The sequence below is a fragment of the Falco peregrinus genome, chromosome Z (assembly GCF_023634155.1).
Source record: "Falco peregrinus isolate bFalPer1 chromosome Z, bFalPer1.pri, whole genome shotgun sequence".
NCBI classification, from domain to species: Eukaryota; Metazoa; Chordata; class Aves; order Falconiformes; family Falconidae; genus Falco; species Falco peregrinus.
The window spans coordinates 50,721,874-50,741,921 of record NC_073739.1 but is presented as its reverse complement, the minus strand read 5'-3'; the positions used below and the strand labels follow the sequence as shown (position 1 = coordinate 50,741,921).

At 39.9% G+C, this 20,048-nt stretch overlaps 1 protein-coding gene across 2 annotated transcripts in view; it reads right to left on the bottom strand.

Moving 5' to 3' along the window:
- Positions 1–19,219, bottom strand: part of FREM1 (FRAS1 related extracellular matrix 1) — a 75,084-nt gene extending 55,865 nt beyond the window's left edge. For both annotated transcript variants that reach the window (XM_055791575.1, XM_055791574.1), the window contains exons 1-5: positions 19,023–19,219; positions 7,052–7,556; positions 2,125–2,219; positions 1,260–1,561; positions 550–746 (exon numbers count right to left, since the gene is read on the bottom strand). In XM_055791575.1, the coding sequence (XP_055647550.1) occupies positions 550–746; positions 1,260–1,561; positions 2,125–2,219; positions 7,052–7,282 (825 nt within the window). In that variant the 5' untranslated portion in view covers positions 7,283–7,556; positions 19,023–19,219. The remainder of the gene's footprint in view (positions 1–549; positions 747–1,259; positions 1,562–2,124; positions 2,220–7,051; positions 7,557–19,022) is intronic.
- Between the last annotated feature and the right edge of the window lie 829 nt (positions 19,220–20,048).

Here is a 20,048-nt window from a genome sequence, read left to right as displayed (position 1 = left end):
TTATTTTGAAAAGAAAAATAGAAACATTTTAATGAGAAAATGCCTAAAGTAAATACTCAGACCTCATGAAAAGGTCTTCCAGGTTCACTAGTCTTATTTGTGTCCTTAATTTTGGACTGAAACAACTTGCTTAATTTGATCTAAGTTTAATGAATAACTTTACCTGACAGAAACCAGCACGAGCCATTAATTATTATTAACTGAATATGTTCACACAGCTCTTAACTTATTAATTACTACATATGTTGAAGCCAGTGCAGATCGTACTTTACCAAAAGGACAGAATCATGCCAGAATTCATTGTGCCGTCAGGCTAAACTACTTCTGTCTGCCAGTAAACAGCCAGGGGTGTTTCTCTGTAGCGATAATGGTCTAATCATAGAGGTATGGAGATAAAGCATTTCATTTGCCCAGTTGGCAATGTTGTAAAAATGTAACAAACTTCCAGGCTCACTCTCTCTCTTCAAAAGGGAAAAGAAGCAACAAATTTACATTTTCTTTAAAACCAGGAAGACAATCAAGATATTGTAAGGTTACATAACAATCTACCTTGTGCAGAGTTTTACTTCTGCTGTCTGTGAGATCCAACCTCACAGGAATATAATCGGTGTCAGGAGAGGGAGGATCAAGGTGCCGATATCGAATCCCCATCCTCAGAAATTCATCGCAGCTCATTTTTGTGTTGTGAATGACTCCCAGCCCCAGCATGCAGCTTCCATTTCTGCACTGCTGGCCCAGGGTGTGCTCTGTAACCCAACAAAAGCAATAGAAAGCAGTTACTGGAGCAGAAAACAGCATGGGAACCTGTTCATATAGCTAAACTAACCCTGATAAAAACAGTGTAATGAGAATTAGGACTCCTTTCCTGACTTTTAACTTCCCCTACAGGATTCTGTTTTCAACAGCCATGTTCCAGCTCCAGCCTCCCTTGGTCTCTCGGGTAGATGCTGCCTCCGCTGTCTCCCTGTGCTGTTTCTACTGAGTCTTGGCACTCCCAAAGCTGTCATATTGGTCCACATGTCTAGGAATCTAGGAGCCAAAACCAGATTCCAGTCAGGGGTTACTGACCCAGATCTGTGATCTGTGCTGTGCCCCACACCAGCTTCATGTCCCTTTCAGTTCCCATGATAGCTCAAGCTGTTCATTAAACTTCAAATGACCCACCCTTACGCAGCACATCTGAAGCAACCCACTGCTGCAGGTCTAATCTGCTGGGTCTCTTTGACCCTGCTAATACAAACAACTAAAGCACATCTTACTAGGGCCAGAGAAGAAGTGCTGTAGCTGGTCTCCACGAAGCTGCTCTTGCTGCACGTCCCTGGTGATGAGCTGTCCATGAGCAGGCAGGTGGGTTTCCGAAGAGGCTATGGAAATGGTGCAATCCAGATTTATCTTCCTGTCATAGTCAAAAGTGAGGACATTCTTGTCAATTGCTCTGGAGAGACCATAGTACTCAGGGACCTCCAGGGCACCGGGGCGCATTTTGATGATGTTGCAGTCTGGCTCAAGCAACTGCACATGGAGCGTGAATGTTTCAACAAATGTTTCAGTTTCTGTAAATCTGCAGTGATAGAAGACAAATTAGTTATGCTTCACCCTGTCTTTTTTCACTCTGTGGGTCTGGCTTTGGCCTCACCTTCTAAACTGAATTACCTGAACCCCTTTCTTTCATGTGCCCTCAAACCCCAGACCGACAGAGACCATGAGGTGCCAGCCCCTGCTGCCCACTGGCTCATACTTGTAAAGAGGGTATCTGTGCTAGGGAAGAGGTTACTTGCCGTCTATATGCAAGGATCTGTGTCCCTAACAGCATACAGTGCTCTGAAAGTACTGTTGTCACTTTCAATAATAAAAAGAAAAATCACTGGTTTCTATAATAAGCAAGTAATACATAATATGTATTAATACTGACAAACACTTTATTTGAGCATAGATGAAATACACTGTGAGAAATATGTCTGTAAACAGATGGTCATTTGTTGACTAGTGACACTGCTGCTGGATCTAAGTAGTTATGACATGTACAGCAGAACATGCTTTTGCCATGAAAAATGGACTGTTTGCTCTTCCTGAGGGCAGCTGTGCTTCTGGTAACAATGAAGTATGACATCCCTCTGTCCTTACCTGTACAGCCTAAGCATGATTGTGTCTTCATCTAAAATCGGACAGCCATTGTGGGTATATTTTACTTCATTAGGAAGGAAGTGACAGTCAAAAACCTATGAAGGAGAAAGAATATACTAGTAGAACTCTCAAAGATATTAATTTCATGGCTTCCCTTCCGCTTCTCTCTGGCAGGAATGCATTAGACTAAGGAAATACTTAATCTGTAGCTTACTTCTATGAATAGGTATTCACTCGTTCTGTGGTATTGCAGTGAGAATCAGAGCAACCGCTTCAATGTGGGGCTGCTGGTACTCTATAGTTAGAAAGGGAATGGGCATATAAATGTGATTGTTGCTGGTCGCCGAGTCCTTCCCTCAGTGCAACAAATAATTCTAGCGCACACTTCTCTACCACCAAAGCCTGTGGACTTACAGATCCAGTTGTATTCAGTGGGACAACTGCAGTGGATCTGAAAAGCAAGCAGTTCCTGCAGTATAATGTTAGATTTAATAGCTTTTAAAGTTTCTAGTGGCAGTAGCTTGATTATATAGTAAATCCTGCTTTATGGCCACTACCACTGGACTACAAAAACATGACCCAGTGAAACTTCTCTGCTGGAAACTTTGCTAGCTCAGATTTGTTACATAGTGGAATACCGATGTTGTACCAGCAGCCTTTTACCAGATCATGTATCATCTCTGTGCCATACCAACACCCAGCCCCAATGTCAGTGTAATCCCACAGCATAAAAGCAAGCAGAATTTCTATATTGTGTCCACCAACTAATTAAAAAAACCCCTAACTCTTATGACATACCTGATACAGGTCACATTTGCAAAGCTGGGTGGCCACAATTTAACCATCTAAGGCAGACATTGGTTTCAGACTGGTTGTATTATTCAATGATTTGTTGACTTGCAAAAGTAAGGCAATGAGGAAAACATGCCTGACCGAAATGGAGAAAAGATGGCTTTGGAGAGTTCTGACACACCCATTCTTTAGAGAACGGATTGAATTCTTATGTCCTCGCTTAAGCCAGTTTGCAAGTCTGGCAAATTACAATTCCATGTAGCTATATTTCTTTATAGAGTTTAACAGCTAAAAGCCCCTAGTAAATAAAACCATGCCTATGTTATCCTTGTGATGACAGGGAACCTCTACACAGCCCAGGCACAGATGGAGGATACTCACGTTTCATAACTGCAGAGAGACAGGACATACTCTTGTCAGCAAGAAGGCAAAACCTACTCACTCCATTTCCTGAGTGTCTCACTGTGAGACTAAATGTGGGTTTGATTGAGTCTTTATGGGCAGTATTCATTCAAACATGATTCTATGGACTTCTACAGACTAAAGTAAAATCTGTTCAGCATTCACTAATAAACCTAATGAAGCCATAGTTAATCAGGATTAATATACATATACAGCTGATTGACAAACCACATCTTTTTGCAGAAAGGTCATTTCTTACTGCCAGTCATTTCTTAAAATACACCAAAAGATGAAGTGTCTTGCTTGAATTACCTACATCTCTCCAACCCTTTTGGAGGACAGTGAAATGGAAAGGGGATTTTAGTGAGGCTCTTAAATGTTGACGGGAAATGCATTGCATAGAGAAAGTCTTTAGATACATTTTCAATGTAAAAATAAAGTAATACTTTAATTTCTAAATTACTTGTTAATGCATAGTTAACCAAAGTGCATCAAGACTACTTCATGTGTTTACAGAAAGGATGTAAGAACTAGGTTTGTTTCTTTCTGACCATTACACAGAATTATATCTTGCATCTTTCTATACTGGAAAGAAAATTAGATTTTACCGGCTTTCATGATTACTGTCAGTGTCCACTTCCACTGAAGCTATTCTCAGATGCTCAAGCTATGTGATAATTGTTCTGTATTCCTGGTGATTTTAAAATGTGTTGTCTGCTTTTAACTTTCATCATGAAGCACATTGTACAAAGTCCTTTTTTACTTTTTTTAAGTGACGAGTTAGTTGATAATCAGATACATATACATGAATTTACCACTTTTCCTAAAATAATCTTGGAATAATCTGTAATATATGGTGCTATGGAAAGTACAATTTATTTTATTTGTTGGGACTGCTTAGAAAGGAAAAACAAGAACAGTTTGTGAAAAATGGAATTTCTCTTATATGATGGTTTTGACTGTGTTGTGGCTCTTCTGTTGTGTATTGTTCCCAAATGTCACAGTTCTATGTGATTTTTTATTTTTCAGTGTTTAGCAAAACAAAACAAGTGTCTTGTTTTTATTTAATGGCTTTTCTTTCTTAGTACAAGCTAACATAAAGGAAGATGATAGTTAAGTTATTAATTGGATAGTCCTAAGTGATATCCTACCAAAAACAAAAAAATCAAGGACGGTAGTTAGACAGTGACAGTTTAGACCTTAAAGAAAAAAAAAAGAAGTATATTATATACAAAAGCCACTTATAGCTTCCAGTAGTTTAATGTTGTACACTGAAGATGAGATTTTTCACTGACGTAAATCATATAGAGCTGTCAAAGTCAGTAGGGGTTTTGGTCACATATAGACCTGGTGTGCACCTGATAATGAGACACTGCTTAGATGACGCATCCCTGTTCATATCAGAGGGGACTGCCCACACCAGAGGAGATGATTTATCATATCAAAGAATTAATTTATTTCTAAGACATCATTAGTTCCACCTTTTAGCTGACAACAATGGGACAGAAAATGAAGGACCTTTCCACAAAGGTCTTTACCACTGACTGACAGTCATTTTGTATGTATATAAGACACAATCTGCTTTGCAAAAAGAAACATCTGTTTTATGTTTCCTAATATGTTTTCCTTTTATATGAACAGGCAACTCTAATTGTCTATAAATTTGCTGGGTAAGATAAAGGAGATCTAAATCTTTTCCTAATTACTGTCGAGCTTTGGTTTTTTCCACTTCAACTGCTTTTCAATTACAATTTGTAATTAAATTGTCATACATTCCTAGGACATTACTCACTTTAATGGCAATAAAACAGATCAGACCAGAGACATTATCTGGCTGCAGAACTTCCTGGTAGAAAGAGTGTGAGTGGCACTGGGAGAGCCAGACTCTGGCACCTTTTTTCAGGAATGGTGGCAGCTCAAGCAGCACTTTTCAGTGTCTGGATGAGGATTTTGTCATTTAAAACAGAAGCCTTCGACTCACAAATGCCATCTAGTGCTCTCCGGGCAGAGAAATATGACTTGAGATAACCAGACTGCCTATCTCACTGGCAGTCACCCTGGGGGTCCCCGCAAGGTGGTAAGCCTCTGGCACTCCCACTTCTCTACTGAGGAGAGGAGGGGAAGGCACCTTTCCTAACATAACAGCACTCAGGCCAGGAGCCGTCCAGGGGAGGTATCCCAGGCTCTACCAGCAGGCACAGCCCCTCTCTGTCCTGGTACCCCAGGGCCTCCCACCCAGCTGACGCCCCCCCAGACGAGGTGTGCCTGCAGCCTCCAAGGGCCAGGCCGCGCTGCCCGGGCTCTGTCCAGGCCCAGGAAGGACAGGCGCCTGACAGCAGTGGGGTTGGGAGTGCGGGAAGCCAAGGACACTAGGGGTTTTTGGAAAATAAGGTATGGTAAATACACATTGCCTGGCATCTCTGGAAAGCTGCTGCTGACCCTGTGCTTAAAGCATGTCAGGTTACAAAGGACAAAGTGGCTTTTTCAAAATACCGGGGTCCTACTGCATGGACTGCATGGACAAGGATAATGGAGGCTGAGACAGAAATTGAAAGCAAAGTCACTTCCTTGGCCAGCCAGCTTGCCTACAGAAGAGGTCTGCCAGCAATGAGACATTAATTCTCTCTTTTTTCTTCATGGGCCAAACTAGCCTGGGGAAGTGGAAAGGGGGGACTACAGTCAGAGCACCTGTGCTGGCAGAGAGCAAGCCCTGTGGCAGTCTCAGCAGAGGCACTGCACTTGGGGACAGTCTCTAGAGAAGATCATACATTGCCCTGCTCATTGCCTCCTGTTTTCCCTGATGTGCCTCTGCTCCTTCCAAGTGCTGGTTCAGCTGAAATACTCATCAGGGGTCCGCAAAAATAATGGTGACGACCAAGCTAGAAGTTTTGAAAAATCACTGAGACTGGTGCTCCTGCATCAGCCTTTGCAGAGACCACCAGAAAATTCAGAGCAGATGTTTAAAACAATAGACATATACAAACAGATAGAAGTGTATGGTACAATAAACAAAAAATTTTTAAAACAGACAAAAACTGTTCGGTTGTGGTTCATTAAAACCATTCATCTTCTACCTCTACCATTACATCTTCATGTCAATTACTTTCAACTCCTTCTTGCTATGGCTTAGGTGAGGAGATTTGTAAGGTGGATGAGTAGCAGAACAGTGATATGTGAAATACATTTCATTATTCCTACAAGCTTGAAATTTTAACAGAAAACATGATTTTTTTTAATGTATTTGCCATCTGCTAGCAATTTAGCTGTTGTAGAGCAGAGCAAACAATGGTGTACACAATGAGCTTATTGTATGTGATGATTTTTTTCTTAATTGCTCCTTAAGTAGTGGCTGCGTGACTAAAATACAAAATGCTCCAGAGGGCTATGCATTACCCGCGGGACGCTGATTACTGTCATGGTACAAAAGCAAACAGTTGAGAGACTGGAGGATATCTGCTTACCAAAATTTTTGACCTAGTCATTCTCTGCTTGTGAAAACAGACTGACTGAACTCACTTTTATGCACTCATGTTACTGAGCTCAGCTTTTGGATTTAAGGAGTGCAGTTATCTGTCAGCTGGCTACTTTTAGCAAAAGGCTGAATCTCACAGACTATTTGATTTCATGTGTTCCACTACTTCCCAAAAAAGAAATCAGTAAAGCAGCTCTTTCTAGTTTCTCCCACATCTGCACGCACATGGACACACAGAGCAGCACAACGGAGCCCCATTACCTGTGGAGTTAGTTTCCCAACCCTCTGTGTTATTGGCTCATTAATCACAACTTCTACTTTGCAGTCATCCTTCTCTCCGGGGATGGAAAACTTGAGGTCATCTTCGGACAGGAAGACAGACTGTCCCTTCATCACTTTCACCCCAAGGTTGACACTAATAAAGGAGGAGCATACAACTCTTCGTACAACAAACAGCAGTAGAAACAACCAGCTTTTCTCAAAGGGCTTCATATTACAAGGGGGTGCCAGCTCTTCTCCACCAGTGAAAATCTTCTTAACATAAGAAGTCTTCTTTTTCTCTGCCAGCAGATTTTCACCGTATAATGAAGGACCAAAATGTTAGTCACAGGTAACAATGTACCACATGTTTTCTATTAAGATGCACTCCTTGACAGAAATTTGGACAGGGTCCTCTCAAAATATCCTTGGGTTTATATAAAATTCATTGGTCAAGCCTGACAAAATGACGAATGTGTTCCCAGAGTACTTTTAGGGTTTGTTAATCCTGAAAATAAAGAAAGAAAATTGAGACAAGGCATTGATCAACCTGGGGGGTGGGGGTGCGGGGGATAACCACACAAAAACCTGCCTGTTTTTACAATTGCAGTTCATTTCAAGCAGCAGCTTTTCACCTTTGAATACTATGAAGTGCACAGATGCTCAGAAAATTAGCTCTGGACCAATGAGACTTCTCTCTCAGTGCATCAGCTCTCAATGTGGATTCCAGGCAACTTTGATCTGTGTGCATATACAAACACTTGCTCTGTAGGATCCATTGCTACTGGCCTTTTTTACTTCTGGACAGAGTAGATATCAATAAAAGGGCATATATGAGCATCCAAGTAATTTGAAAGTGCAGGAGTAGGCATTCATATAGATTAAATATACCTGGAAGGAGGATAAAGGTAGAGTGGCTTTTTGTTAAATCTGGGTTTTTGCCATTTCCCTCACATTGAATGGGGGGTGGGGGGTGGGGGGAGGGGGTGGAAAGTCAACCTTTAGTTGAAAACACTTTGCCAATGCCTCTCTACTCTTCCTGCTGTAGTAACTATGCCAGGATGTCATCATAGAAACATGATATGTCATGACAAAGCTGATTTTTTTCTTTTTCACAGAAAGAAAGTAGTCATTCTGAGGCAAATTTAGTGGAAATAAGGAACAAAAGATAATATGGAGGAAAAAAAACCTACACAAGTTCCTCATGCTCCCAGTTACAGTTAATCTTCATCTTTCATGTTTATAAACTCATAAGAAAAACACAGTTCTTCGATGTTGAACAAGAACTATTGAAATCCTTATAAAACCCTAATTTCTATAACCCTCCAAAGTAATTGAATCTATGGCCCAAAGTATAGGCAATGACATTAATGTAATTAAATTTGATAAGTTCATAACAATTTCAGGCTAGGAAAGCATCAGCATTCCTTCAGTTTCCTCTAAGTTTTTAGTGTCCTGACTACTTGTTTGCACAAGTCTAATTCAACCACAACCCTACCACCAACCATGAGCTTTCCTGAAAATGAATAAAAACCCAAATCCATGTATCTCTTTATTTTCTTCATTATTGTTAACAAGTAAGTAAATCTTCACTCTGCTGTTTCTGGCAGATTGACCTTCTGAACAGCTTACCATCGTATGCACCTATTCACCTAGTTTTATGTTTCACTGAAAAACCATAAGCAGTTAAGAATTTATTTTAAATTATTTACTTCCCAAAGTAACACAAGACAGGTTCACTCACTTAAGCTGAGATTGAAGATTGAAGACATTGGGACTAACATTGATCAAAGTTAGATGTATGCTGATTATGTAGTCTGGTCCGCAAATCTTAACTACATTTTTCTAGACTTTTATCTTTCCATTTTAGTCTGAAATTATGCAGCCAGATCAGTCTAATCAAAAGCTGAGAGAAAATGCAGAATTCAAGCCAGACGAAAGGGAATTAAATCCATGGTCAAGTTTTTTTAACATGTTCCAGAAACAAATCAAAATCTCAATTAATTTTAAAAAAGTTTACTTAGATAGCTTTTACTAAAATCCAGATATGTAAATGTGTGCAAAGTACTTACTAATTTTTGTTTCTTTCTAAGTGGGATGGGTAGGCATAGCACTTAAATGCAATAAGCGCATCTGAGACAGCACTCCAGTTCCTAAAACCCACACAGTTTTGAAACATTGTCCACAGTTTTATAAAGCACAACTTTGAAAGAGGGGGAGGAAAACATATCAGCCTCCAAATAAGAAAGTATGGTTTGCAGCCAGTATACCCTTTTAACCTGAATATCTGACTGGCATTTATCACGTAGTGCATGGATTGTTAGCGTTTATCAGCTACCACCTTTTCTTCCTTAAAACACCAGCTGCAAAAAATGGAGAGATGTTCTGAGCGGAAACCTCTATTGCTGTGCCCTATTCCTACTTCCTACATCAAACCAAGTGAAGGTAGGGCTCAGGAAAGTGAAATAACTTCCTTGGCATATGTCTCAAGAAGATGCTCTGCCTAATGTCTCCTCTGACTTCAGGCATCCCAGGATCCTTGGCCAGCGGGAAGCTCCTGGCACAGGGAGTGCAATAGATTTTAAATCCTTTAACTCCAGCCTCTGATGAAGAAGCAATGCATGAGTGAGCCTGACAGTTTCCAGAGAAGACCCAGTTTCTTAAACCATAGAGGGGCTCAGATAAGAAGAAAATCATTAGGAATTTTATGCTCCAACTTGGACCTGGCAAAGTGTCAAGAGGCAGTTAATCATTCTGAAGCATAGACCCAGTGGTTCACACCTCACGATAATGCTAGTAACTTCATGCTCCATGGTACCAGGCCAGGGCACTGATTTACTGTGCAAAATGCCTTTATTCACAGGGCACTGGGTACCTTATGAGAAAAGCTAAAATTACAGCCTGGGGAGTTTTTGCTTTCTTCTCTCCCACCCAAATAGCTACCACAAAAACACGTTATAGCTCAGAGACAGCCTAATCACTGGCTCAGAAATAGCACTGGTCAGGAGTATACTGTTCTCTTTACACCTTACATTAGGTGCTTACAAGAAGGGAAAGCCAGCTGTCTCTCTCCAGTAGTCACTGACGGAGTCATTCACGAAGAGGTGTCTGCACCTCAGCTCTGATGAAGCCCAGGTCAACCTGTTTCTGGTGCCTGCTCCATAAACCCCAGCACCGGATGCAGGTATAAACCTCAGGCATAGGTGGTGGTGCCTCTGCTGCTTCTTCTTACCCTGCATCTTACCCAGCTGCAGGGCTGTCTCCATCTGTGGCCAAGTGACGATCTTGAGAAGTATAAACTCACTTTCTCAATCACTTATCCAATGATACTGAAGTGAAATGACAAGAGATCCTTTCAGCACATAATGGCAATAAAATCAGAAAGTTTTGGACTGAATGCCATGAGACCAATATTCTCCCCTCTGTGTGAAGAAGGCCATTGCTTCAGCAGTCACCTGTGTGCTACACAGTACTTAATACTGATCTACAGTGACAGTACACTGCTCTCTGGCAGCTTTACAACTGCTGCTGATGCCATTGACATGTTTTGTGGCTGCCTGGGACTTCCTTAGTCTCCTTACTTCTCTGCCCTTAATATCACAGCTGAGCCCGATTCATCCCTGCAATCCCTTGGCATGTCACCTGTGTATCCAGAATGAATAAATGACCAAGGCTCTATTTAATTCCAAATGCACCACAATGTTTCAGATATACTTAGAGGATTAATGACATAATAGTGTTCATCAGGAGGATCACTGTTTTTAAAATAAGCTGTTTCCTCACTGACTTTCTAAGAGTCTGTCTATATGGTGAAACATCTCCAGGAGCACTCTGTGCCTACAAGCTCAATATCAGAAGTAAAACAGCCTTGTCAGTTCAGTGATACATCATACATCAGTTGTTACCCCTCAGTGGGGATGGAGAAACATGGTACATGACAAGAGGCTGAGAAAGCAGGGTCTGTTCAGCCTGAAGAGATGACTTATCGCTGGTTTTAGACATCTAACAGAAGAGTGCCGAGAACCTGGAGGTGCACAGGGAAGGGACAAGATGCAACCCACAAAATGCATAACAAGGGAAATTCACATCAGATATTTGAAAAAGAAAAGCCACAGTGAGCACAGTTGGTGGAATGGCTTTCCCAGGGGAGCTGTGGAGTCCTCACCCTCAAAGACATTTTTAAAAAAAATTATCAAGGGCTGAGTAGCCTTATGTGATTTTGAAGCTGGACTTGCATAAAAGCTGGCTATGCTGAGATCAAGGAGTGGGAGCAGTTGCCTGCAGAGGTCTTTTACACCCTAAATCATGTGATGACTCTAACGTGAAATGACAGAACTCTCTGGCTCCCAGGACCCAAGTTAACTACCTGGTATATTTTTGCAAAACACTGCATTGTACCCTGCAAAGTGTCCCATGAAATTCCATACAAATTCCCATAATTCCCATGAAATCCAATACAAAACCATACTGGTATAAAAAATGTGGCAACAAAGAAAGAGACCTCCTTCTCGTAATTAGAGGTAGACTGGCCAAGCTGACACTAGGATTTGGGAGCTTGGAAAAGGAGTCTTGAAGACATGTCCAAGGCATTGTGCAAGGGACCCTTGCAACTTTGAGGAGCATTTTGTCTGCTGGCAGACCCCTGCCCCACTCTGCACATGAAACCGGGGAGAAGGCAGAGGGGAGAAGGGGCCTCTGAAGAGCTGGTGGATGTGGCTCTGTAGAGTTAACAGAGGGATAAATCAGACTGGGGACAATGTAGGGGAGGGTTACAGAGAACTTCAGATGTGGTTTTTTAAAAATTTCTTCCAAATGCCAGAAAAACTAGTTTTCCCTCCAGGCTGCTGGTGCACATGTGAGAAATGATGCAATGGCTAATTACAAACATCACCATTCTCACCAAATACAACTGGTTTTCAAGATTCCCAAAAGAAAAGAAAAAAAAAAGATGAAAGAAACACTGCAGAAAAGGAACTAAAAAAACTGCTGTAGAGTTATCATCACAAAATATCTGTCAAAACTTCCCAATTTGTCAAGTGGTCATTCGCTTCAGGAACCTGGAGAACTGTATGAAGTCCCTAAGAGCATCTGAGAGTTCTTTAAAGCTAGGTGTCCTTCCAACAGCAGACTCTGGAGAAAACTGCATATCTGTGTATGTATCTGTGCAGGACCCATCCAGAGGTATATGTAGAAATGCACAGTTGTGTGTCTCTGGATTTGTGTTAAGTAGATCTGTTATTTTAGATAATTTTTGGGAGAAAAAATAATTGTCATTACAACTCCTGCATGAATAAAGTTTACTTCAAAGAATGCAAATATTAATCATTGGTGGGAAGATTTCCAGCACTTCTTATTTATTTAGAAGTTATAAGTGTACAGATTCCTGAGTGATTCTGAGGAGGGATAATGTGATGTAAATAAAGACTAATCCCAATTATTTAGATAGCTATCTACTGGTGCAAAACAGCTGAAAATAAGATCAGAAACAGCACCAGTAACTCTCATTTGCAATACCTAAAACCTGATTAAAAAATCTATAATCACAGTGACTTTGAGCCAAGTCTCAATGACACCCAAAGTCTTCAACGGATTTGGATGAGAATTTAAGAGTTTCTCTGTACCTGACAAAATCTCTGGTTGCCTGGGAGATTTCACAGAACGATTGGATCCAAAATTGCCCTCTTCTTTTGCAAAGCTTGAAGGGGATTATAGAGGATGATTGTTGTTGGCTGGGAGCTGGACTGATTGTTTTAATGAACACCAGAAAAAGTTTACAAGAAACAGAAAGAACATAGGATTCTTTTTTTGGAGGATGGGATTAAAGAAAACAAATAGCAGCCTTGCGTGATTTCTAGGAAACATACAAGACACAGAAAGAACATAGGATTCTTTTTTTGGAGGATGGGATTAAAGAAAACAAATAGCAGCCTTGCATGATTTCTAGGAAACAGGACAAATATTATTACAGCAATTAAAACTTAGCCCCGGGCAATGAAAGTATCCTGAGCTTTTAAATTAGGGGGTTGTTGCTTCAGAATGTGCAATTAACACATGCATCCCTTGGACTGTTTACTATTTAATGTTTTTGTTCCATGCACTAGAAACAAGGATTATAGGTCACATAGAAACTAGGTATTCAGCAAGGTATTTGTTGAGTTAAGGAGCGGTAGATAACAGTTTCCTTCTTTGTTTTCCTTTCTCAGCTTTGGTCTGTGTACAGAAGTCCTGTACACTTTTTAGCAAAGTAAGGAAACAAGAAGTGTTTCATTACATGGTCAGTGAATAGACCTTTCTTCATCAAGGAAAAGAGATGAAGGATGTGAAGCACATCAGATGTATCCAGGTTATTAACATTTCTTTTTTTCTTTTGTTTCTTTGTTGTATTAAAGCAGAATACTGTAAGGTAGAAAAACATTGGTTTTGTTCATTTTACCCTCTTTCACATTACAGCTATTTTAACAGTGATTGTCAGATTAAGACCCAATACAGTTTCAATTTACAGAGATAATTTCTGACTTCAGTTTTCATTCTCAGCATAATATTGTCACTGTTGTACACTAAATTATGATCCATCCAAGCTTAGGCTATTAAGTAGTGGAATCTGAGTGTAGAACTATCCCGTATGCTGACAAGCCAACATAAGACTGAAAACATATTTGACGTTAGGCAAAGGTAGACAAATAGCAGAGGAGAAAAATCTGAATATAACACCATAAACATTATTGCACTATTAATATCAAGTATTACAGCTTAATGCAAGGCTGAAAAATGAATTATTCTTTTCCACAGGACTACTCAGTATCCCTCCCTGAACCCCTTTATTTTCCAGTCTTTATGAGTCCCCCTTCTGCATCAACCAGAAGTTGTAAGGCCAGAGGGGTTTCTGTCTAAGGAGCAGTGCTCAGCTCTTTCCCATTAAACAGGGCTAAATTGTAAGGGGACAGGTGGTGGGGCTTAGGCAGTGATGGACAAGAAAATAAAGAGAGAAAGCAACACTGAGAGGAACACATTCAATCAATCAATCTCAGGGATTCTTAACAGCTTATCCTTCAACCACTACACAACATACATTTGAAAAGGTAGAGAAGGTCAGAGTCCCAGACTGAGTCTAACAAAAAAAGAGCTATTGATTGTGGTGGCCCCCTTAAAGACTATCTTGAGGACAATGCATTGTTCCCTTTCAAGTGTTAAATAGATCTGATTATATTGTTAGAAGTACTTTACATTTTGAGATAGAGATCGAGATCTTATTGTTAACAGATGCCTATAGTACTGAAGACAACTGCAAAAGCAAATAAAATTAAGTCTTGGCTTTTGTTTTAATAAAGGTGAGAGACTAACAGCTAAATTACATTTTCTGAACAGGTAAATACTTTCTCCTCAAGGGACCAATGAAAAAGCCTTTGCCCTCTACTCTTTTAAGCCCAGAAAACTGTCTCACATAACAGAAGTTGAGAATATAGAGATGAAGTGATTTTTTTTTTTCTCTTAGTTGCCCCTTATGTGTTTTTAAGATCATTATGCAACTAAGAGCTGTCACCTGTTCTCCACCACACATGAACACTGAACTGGAACAGAGTGCAATGCAGAAATTACTCTGAAAAGGAAATAATTCCATCTTTTTGACAGCTGTCTGAGGAAGTCCATAAAACACTGCAGCTACCAGTGAGGTTGTTCCACTGATGCTATCCATAGGTTACTGTCCTGCACATGACCCTCATCCTCCTGGGTCTCAGTGCTCACTGATTTCCCATCTTTCCTTTGAGAATGTAAAGCTATAGGGTATAGCTGTTTGCAGGGAAGGTCAAACCAGCCTAGGAGAAACACAGACTGAACCAACCTCTTTGCCATTTCCAGGACTAGTTAAATTTTCAGAAGGTTTAAATATTTCCACTTCAAATTTTCTTTTGATGATTCAAATACAGAAATAGATTTGGGGGTTTGGCGATCAAAGGGAGCAGGCTACTTCTCAGTGTAAATGTTAATACAAACCACTGTGGTTTTTTACTGGTTTAATTGGTTTATAATATCATATTGGTACTCTTCTAAGGGCATGACACAATTGCAAAGATCAGGAACTCATTTAGTCCTTCTTTTCTGCTTTTTCTGTATAAGAAGGGAGAGAGGGATCCTGGAGATTCCCACTTATGGGGTGAGGAGGAATATAAACTAGGGGGAAACCACTGAAACCAGTAAAATAAAAGCACTAGTTAGCCATCCTTTTTATTTCTTGTTTAATCATATGCACTGCAGAGAGGGAATAAAACCTACTGATCTTAAAAGAAGAACAGTCTATAACAATGTGTGGGTAGTAGGATGCTTCCTTTAATCCACCCAGAGAATGACTCAAAAATAAAAATGAAAACTACCCCTAATAATGGAAAATGTGTGTGATAAAGGGAGTGTAGTGGATAGAATAAACATCCCAAGACCATTGACTTTGAAAAGACATTTCATTTCAGCACTTACCTAGCAATGAATAGAAAAGAAACTAGTGAAACCCAGCAAACAGCCTAGGATTAGGCAGTGACCTTTGTGCTTGTGTTACAAGGACAAAATTGTTAGCTTCACCTTGACCCATAACTTTGGTGAGCGAAGACAGAAATTACGGCATTACATTCAGTACCTAACGTGACAACACAAGGCTTCCAGCTCTGGAGCCCCAGACCTTTTCACGACCTTTGCAAGCTATGGTCAGATGTCATGCACAAGGTGCTAGATGAGCTTGACTTACATCAGAGCAGCTCTACCAGAGAGTGAACAGATCTCTGACCCATAGGTGTAAGGGTGTCAAAACCCGTAGGAAAGGAGCAGGAATAGCCTCCTGCATAAGGAATAACAAGGTGAGGAAGCAGGGACAAGGAATCTGTGACCATCGGTCCAACAATGGCATTGTTTCATTACACCATGAACAGCAAGGTCTGATACTTCAGTGAAACAATCATCAGACAGTGGTGGTAAAATGCAGTACCAATGACATATTGCACATCTCCATAGTGTTATGCAGTATGCACGTATTCAGTAAGTTGAATGAGATAACACCCAACCCTGCTCTACATGGAAGTAGAGAACAATGAAATGGCAGTGGACTTCCACCTCTGGCAGACTCCCTCTTACAGGTAGAAACTACCTGAAGCACAGCATCTGATTTTGGTGTTTTTAGAATAATTTCTTTATGCACTACCATTGTTTGGCTGGTTAACTGAGCAGGGGGGAGAGGCTGAGCTTTGAGTTGATGAGCCTTGAGGGTAATGGCAAAAGTTCTGAATTTTCAAGAAGGAAGACTTAGCAAATTGTTCTTCACAAAAACAAGCTCAGTGGCAGGTGTTCTGCATCTTGCAGTGCTAAACAAAAGAAGACTTGCAATCTGCTGCACATGCTACATGGAGGATTTTTTCGAATGCTTAAATTTTAACAGCTGGTAGATGGTAAGGTTTAAACTTTCCCACAAACACACTGGCTTGGTTCATTGCGTCTCAGATATGTGAAACTTAGATGCTAATTTGAGCTTTTTGCCAGGATTACTGCTATATTCTGGGAGAAAAAACTATGCCTCCAAAGAGCAATTCCTTCCTGTTTATATAGCTGTCTAAGGGAAAGAGGATAGATTTAGCCCAGACAAAAATTTAGGTTTCCAAAGGTATGTGAGGGGACTCCACTGGGAATTTGATATTCCCTACATACAAATCAAACTGATCTGAGGTCCTTCTGTGAAATCCGTAAGTTACTTAGATGTGTTATGGTTGTCTTCAGATGATGTTTGATAAACAAGTAGTATGCACTAGATCAGTTACACATCTCACCAAAATTAATCTAGAGCCACTAAAAAAGAACCCTGAAACCAAGTTCCTCTTTTGTTAACAATTTCCATTGATAAATATATATCTTTATGCATTCAGGATGCCTGCACAGTGCAGCTGCAACCTGTCAGCTCATGTAGTCACATCATGGTTTTAGACAACATTTGTCAGAAAATCAAACACAATCCAGCTACGGTTAGTTATTAGTGTTCTTTGAAATACTATTGTAGGCTTCACAATGGTAGCAACTACAGATGGAAATAGCACATTTCATTAGGCAGTGTTTAACAACTTCCCAGATGTAGTCTATTCAGGTTTATTTACTCAACTGCACAAAAGGCAGCTGAATCATCCTGAGGATCTCCTGTTGCAAGTCGATAGGATGAAGTTGTGCAGGGACACCCTAGCTACAGTAATTCTAGCCCATGCAGCCGTTAGTGTGGAATAAATTAATCTTGGTCTACAACTGACTGCCACAGAATCTCAAAAAATGAGAGAAGCAAAGTTTTGATGACAAATGACCTGCTCAGTTTCTCTTTATGCTCAACAGGTAGAGTCAAGTGAATTGTACTTTTAATGTATCATTATTTGGCTAACATGTGCTATTTTACCATGATGTTTTTACTACACATACTGTTGTTGTTGCCTAAATTCACCGTTAGATTGATGAAGTCAGAAATCATTTCTTTTCCCCATGAATAAGTTAATTCCTGTTGTACTGTAACTAATACTATAATAGACATGTATTATCAAGACCACTTGTACTGTAACTAATATTATCATAGACTAATATTACCAAGACTACTACAAGGACTGCAGAAAATTAGAGGAATGAATAGGCAGAAGGTACTTTCATTTAACAACTCAAGTCATTGTCCAGGGACTTGTTTAATCCATTGTTCTTGTACTTGCCTAATTCTTCTCAGAGCAGGGATCCATGCTGGAAAAAAATTTCAAAATCTAAAGGTGCCCAATCCAGACCACCTTAGTCTCTAGGTCAAAACGATCTGCATGCAGTCATGTTGCATGCAAAATAAACCCTAGGGAAGAATCATGAAAATGCTGGCAGGCCCACAGCAGTAACACCTGAGTTAAGAGAAAAGAGATGGGACAATTTCTGCAGGTGTGTGTGCTCTTATACGGTGAAAGCAACTGGTGATTTACAGTGCCAATGTCTCCCACAGACACCTTGGACACATGTCAACAGCAGAGATGCATTTCTCTCGAGGTAGTGTGCAGTCCTAAGTTAGCTGAGATAATGACCTAGCAGAATTCTCTAACTAGCAAAAACGTAACTTAAAAAATTCCCTTTTAGTAACTGTTTCAAGAAACGTTTTTTCCTGTTTCTACAGATTTTGTTGAAGTGTCTCAGCACAACACAGAGGGACAGCAACTAATCCCTACAAGGTGACGTTGTAAGAGTTTGGAGCTAGATAAATGCATAGCAATCAACAGGAAATATAAAAACTGTGCAAGCATGTATGTGTGTGTTCAGAAACACACATAAACATTTACACATGCATATGACCAATGAACGTCTGTCTGACTCAGATGAATGAAGTCAGCTGTCTGAATGTACATGACATGAAAACTCTCACAGATCCCTACTGCAAAATAAAAGTCTACAATTTTACAACATGCATTTTAAAAAAAGTTCTTCTAGCTGAATGAAATATATCCTTTAGAAAGACTTACTAATATTGAAAATTTTCATTATGTCTTCCAGTGCTTTTTATCACATTTGTCTCTCCCAGTGTGTCTTAGGAAAAAGACAATTTTAAGAAAAGAAATCTTGCTTAGTGCTTCTAAACCTTTATTAAAAAACAAAAAAAGAAAAAAAAAACCACAAAAAATGCACAAAGTTTTATTAAAGCTGGTGGAAGAAAGTCAGCATAGTTGAGAAATCTGTATCAACTTGAACATTAGGATACACTAAGTTTCTTTGAATCCTTAACTTCCAAGTTAAATTCTTCTAAAATACTGGCAAGAACCAGTGCCTGTTTTCCCCCAGAGTTAGAATTGAGCTTTCATTCATCCTGAGTACAAAAATTACTGTCTGACTGCTTTGCTGCAACATTCAGCAGAAAACTGGATGTTTGAAGCTGTTAAATATTATTACAACCACAAACACAACAGCATTCAATGTATACAACAAACTTGAAGCAGATACTTACAGGTAGCAGTGTTTCTCCAGGAGGCTGAACACGAGATCATACTAGAATAAAAGAAATAATGAATGTCACTGACCCAGTAATCTCTGGTTTAAAAGACTGGCAGAGAGAGAAATCCAATGAGTGGGCGACAGAAAGAAAGACAGAGAGGGGGAGGGGATAAAGAGATAGATGAAATTCCAGTCTTTCTGGTCAGCTTGGCTGTGGTTCTCTTCCTACTAAAAATCCACAATAAACACTCTTTGCTTGCAGGACTGCTCCTGACTGCAGAGACCCAGCGTGCAAACACTTTCGGGCTCCCTACGATAAGGGCATTCTGAGATGCCTTGGAGTGTTTACACTCAGCAATGTTTCTCTGGCAGCCAGCCCCAGGTCTTCCTTTCCCCTTCTGCTAGTTAAGTCTGTTGAAACTAAAAACTGAGCTCCTGTTAATAAGGTTTGCTCATTTTTCTTCCCCACTTCTGCTAGTTTATTTAATTCAACACACACACACATATACACTCATTTATGTATTAAAGATTCATAGACAAAGAGGTGACCTAATCTTTTCAGATCATTTTTACCCCCACAAGAAGGCAGAGTCTTTATTGAAATACAGACATGACTAATTTGCCTTGTAAGTAATGGCAAAACAGGTTTGATCTTATTTCAGGGTGGCTGATGAAATTAAAACTAAGTATATTATCAATTTAATAGAAACACATATTGCCTACTTATAAGTGTGATACTTTTTAAAAGCTGAAATTCTCAGTTAACCGCTATTCAAAATCTTGTTGCATGTTAAAGTGTCCAAATTAACATATATTCATTTTACTGACCAATTGCAGTTGCAACCAAGGAAAATCCAGTATTCAAACATTATTTTTTTTCCTCCATTCAGAAGAGCAGGAAAGCAGAAGCGCACAGGCCAAATCTCACCAATTATTTAATACCTCATAGAATTCAAGATAGGTCTCCAGCTTTCTGTCACAAGATTCACATAGATTTGCAGGTTTGACTAAGTGATGGAAGTCTAAGGAAAATTTGCTA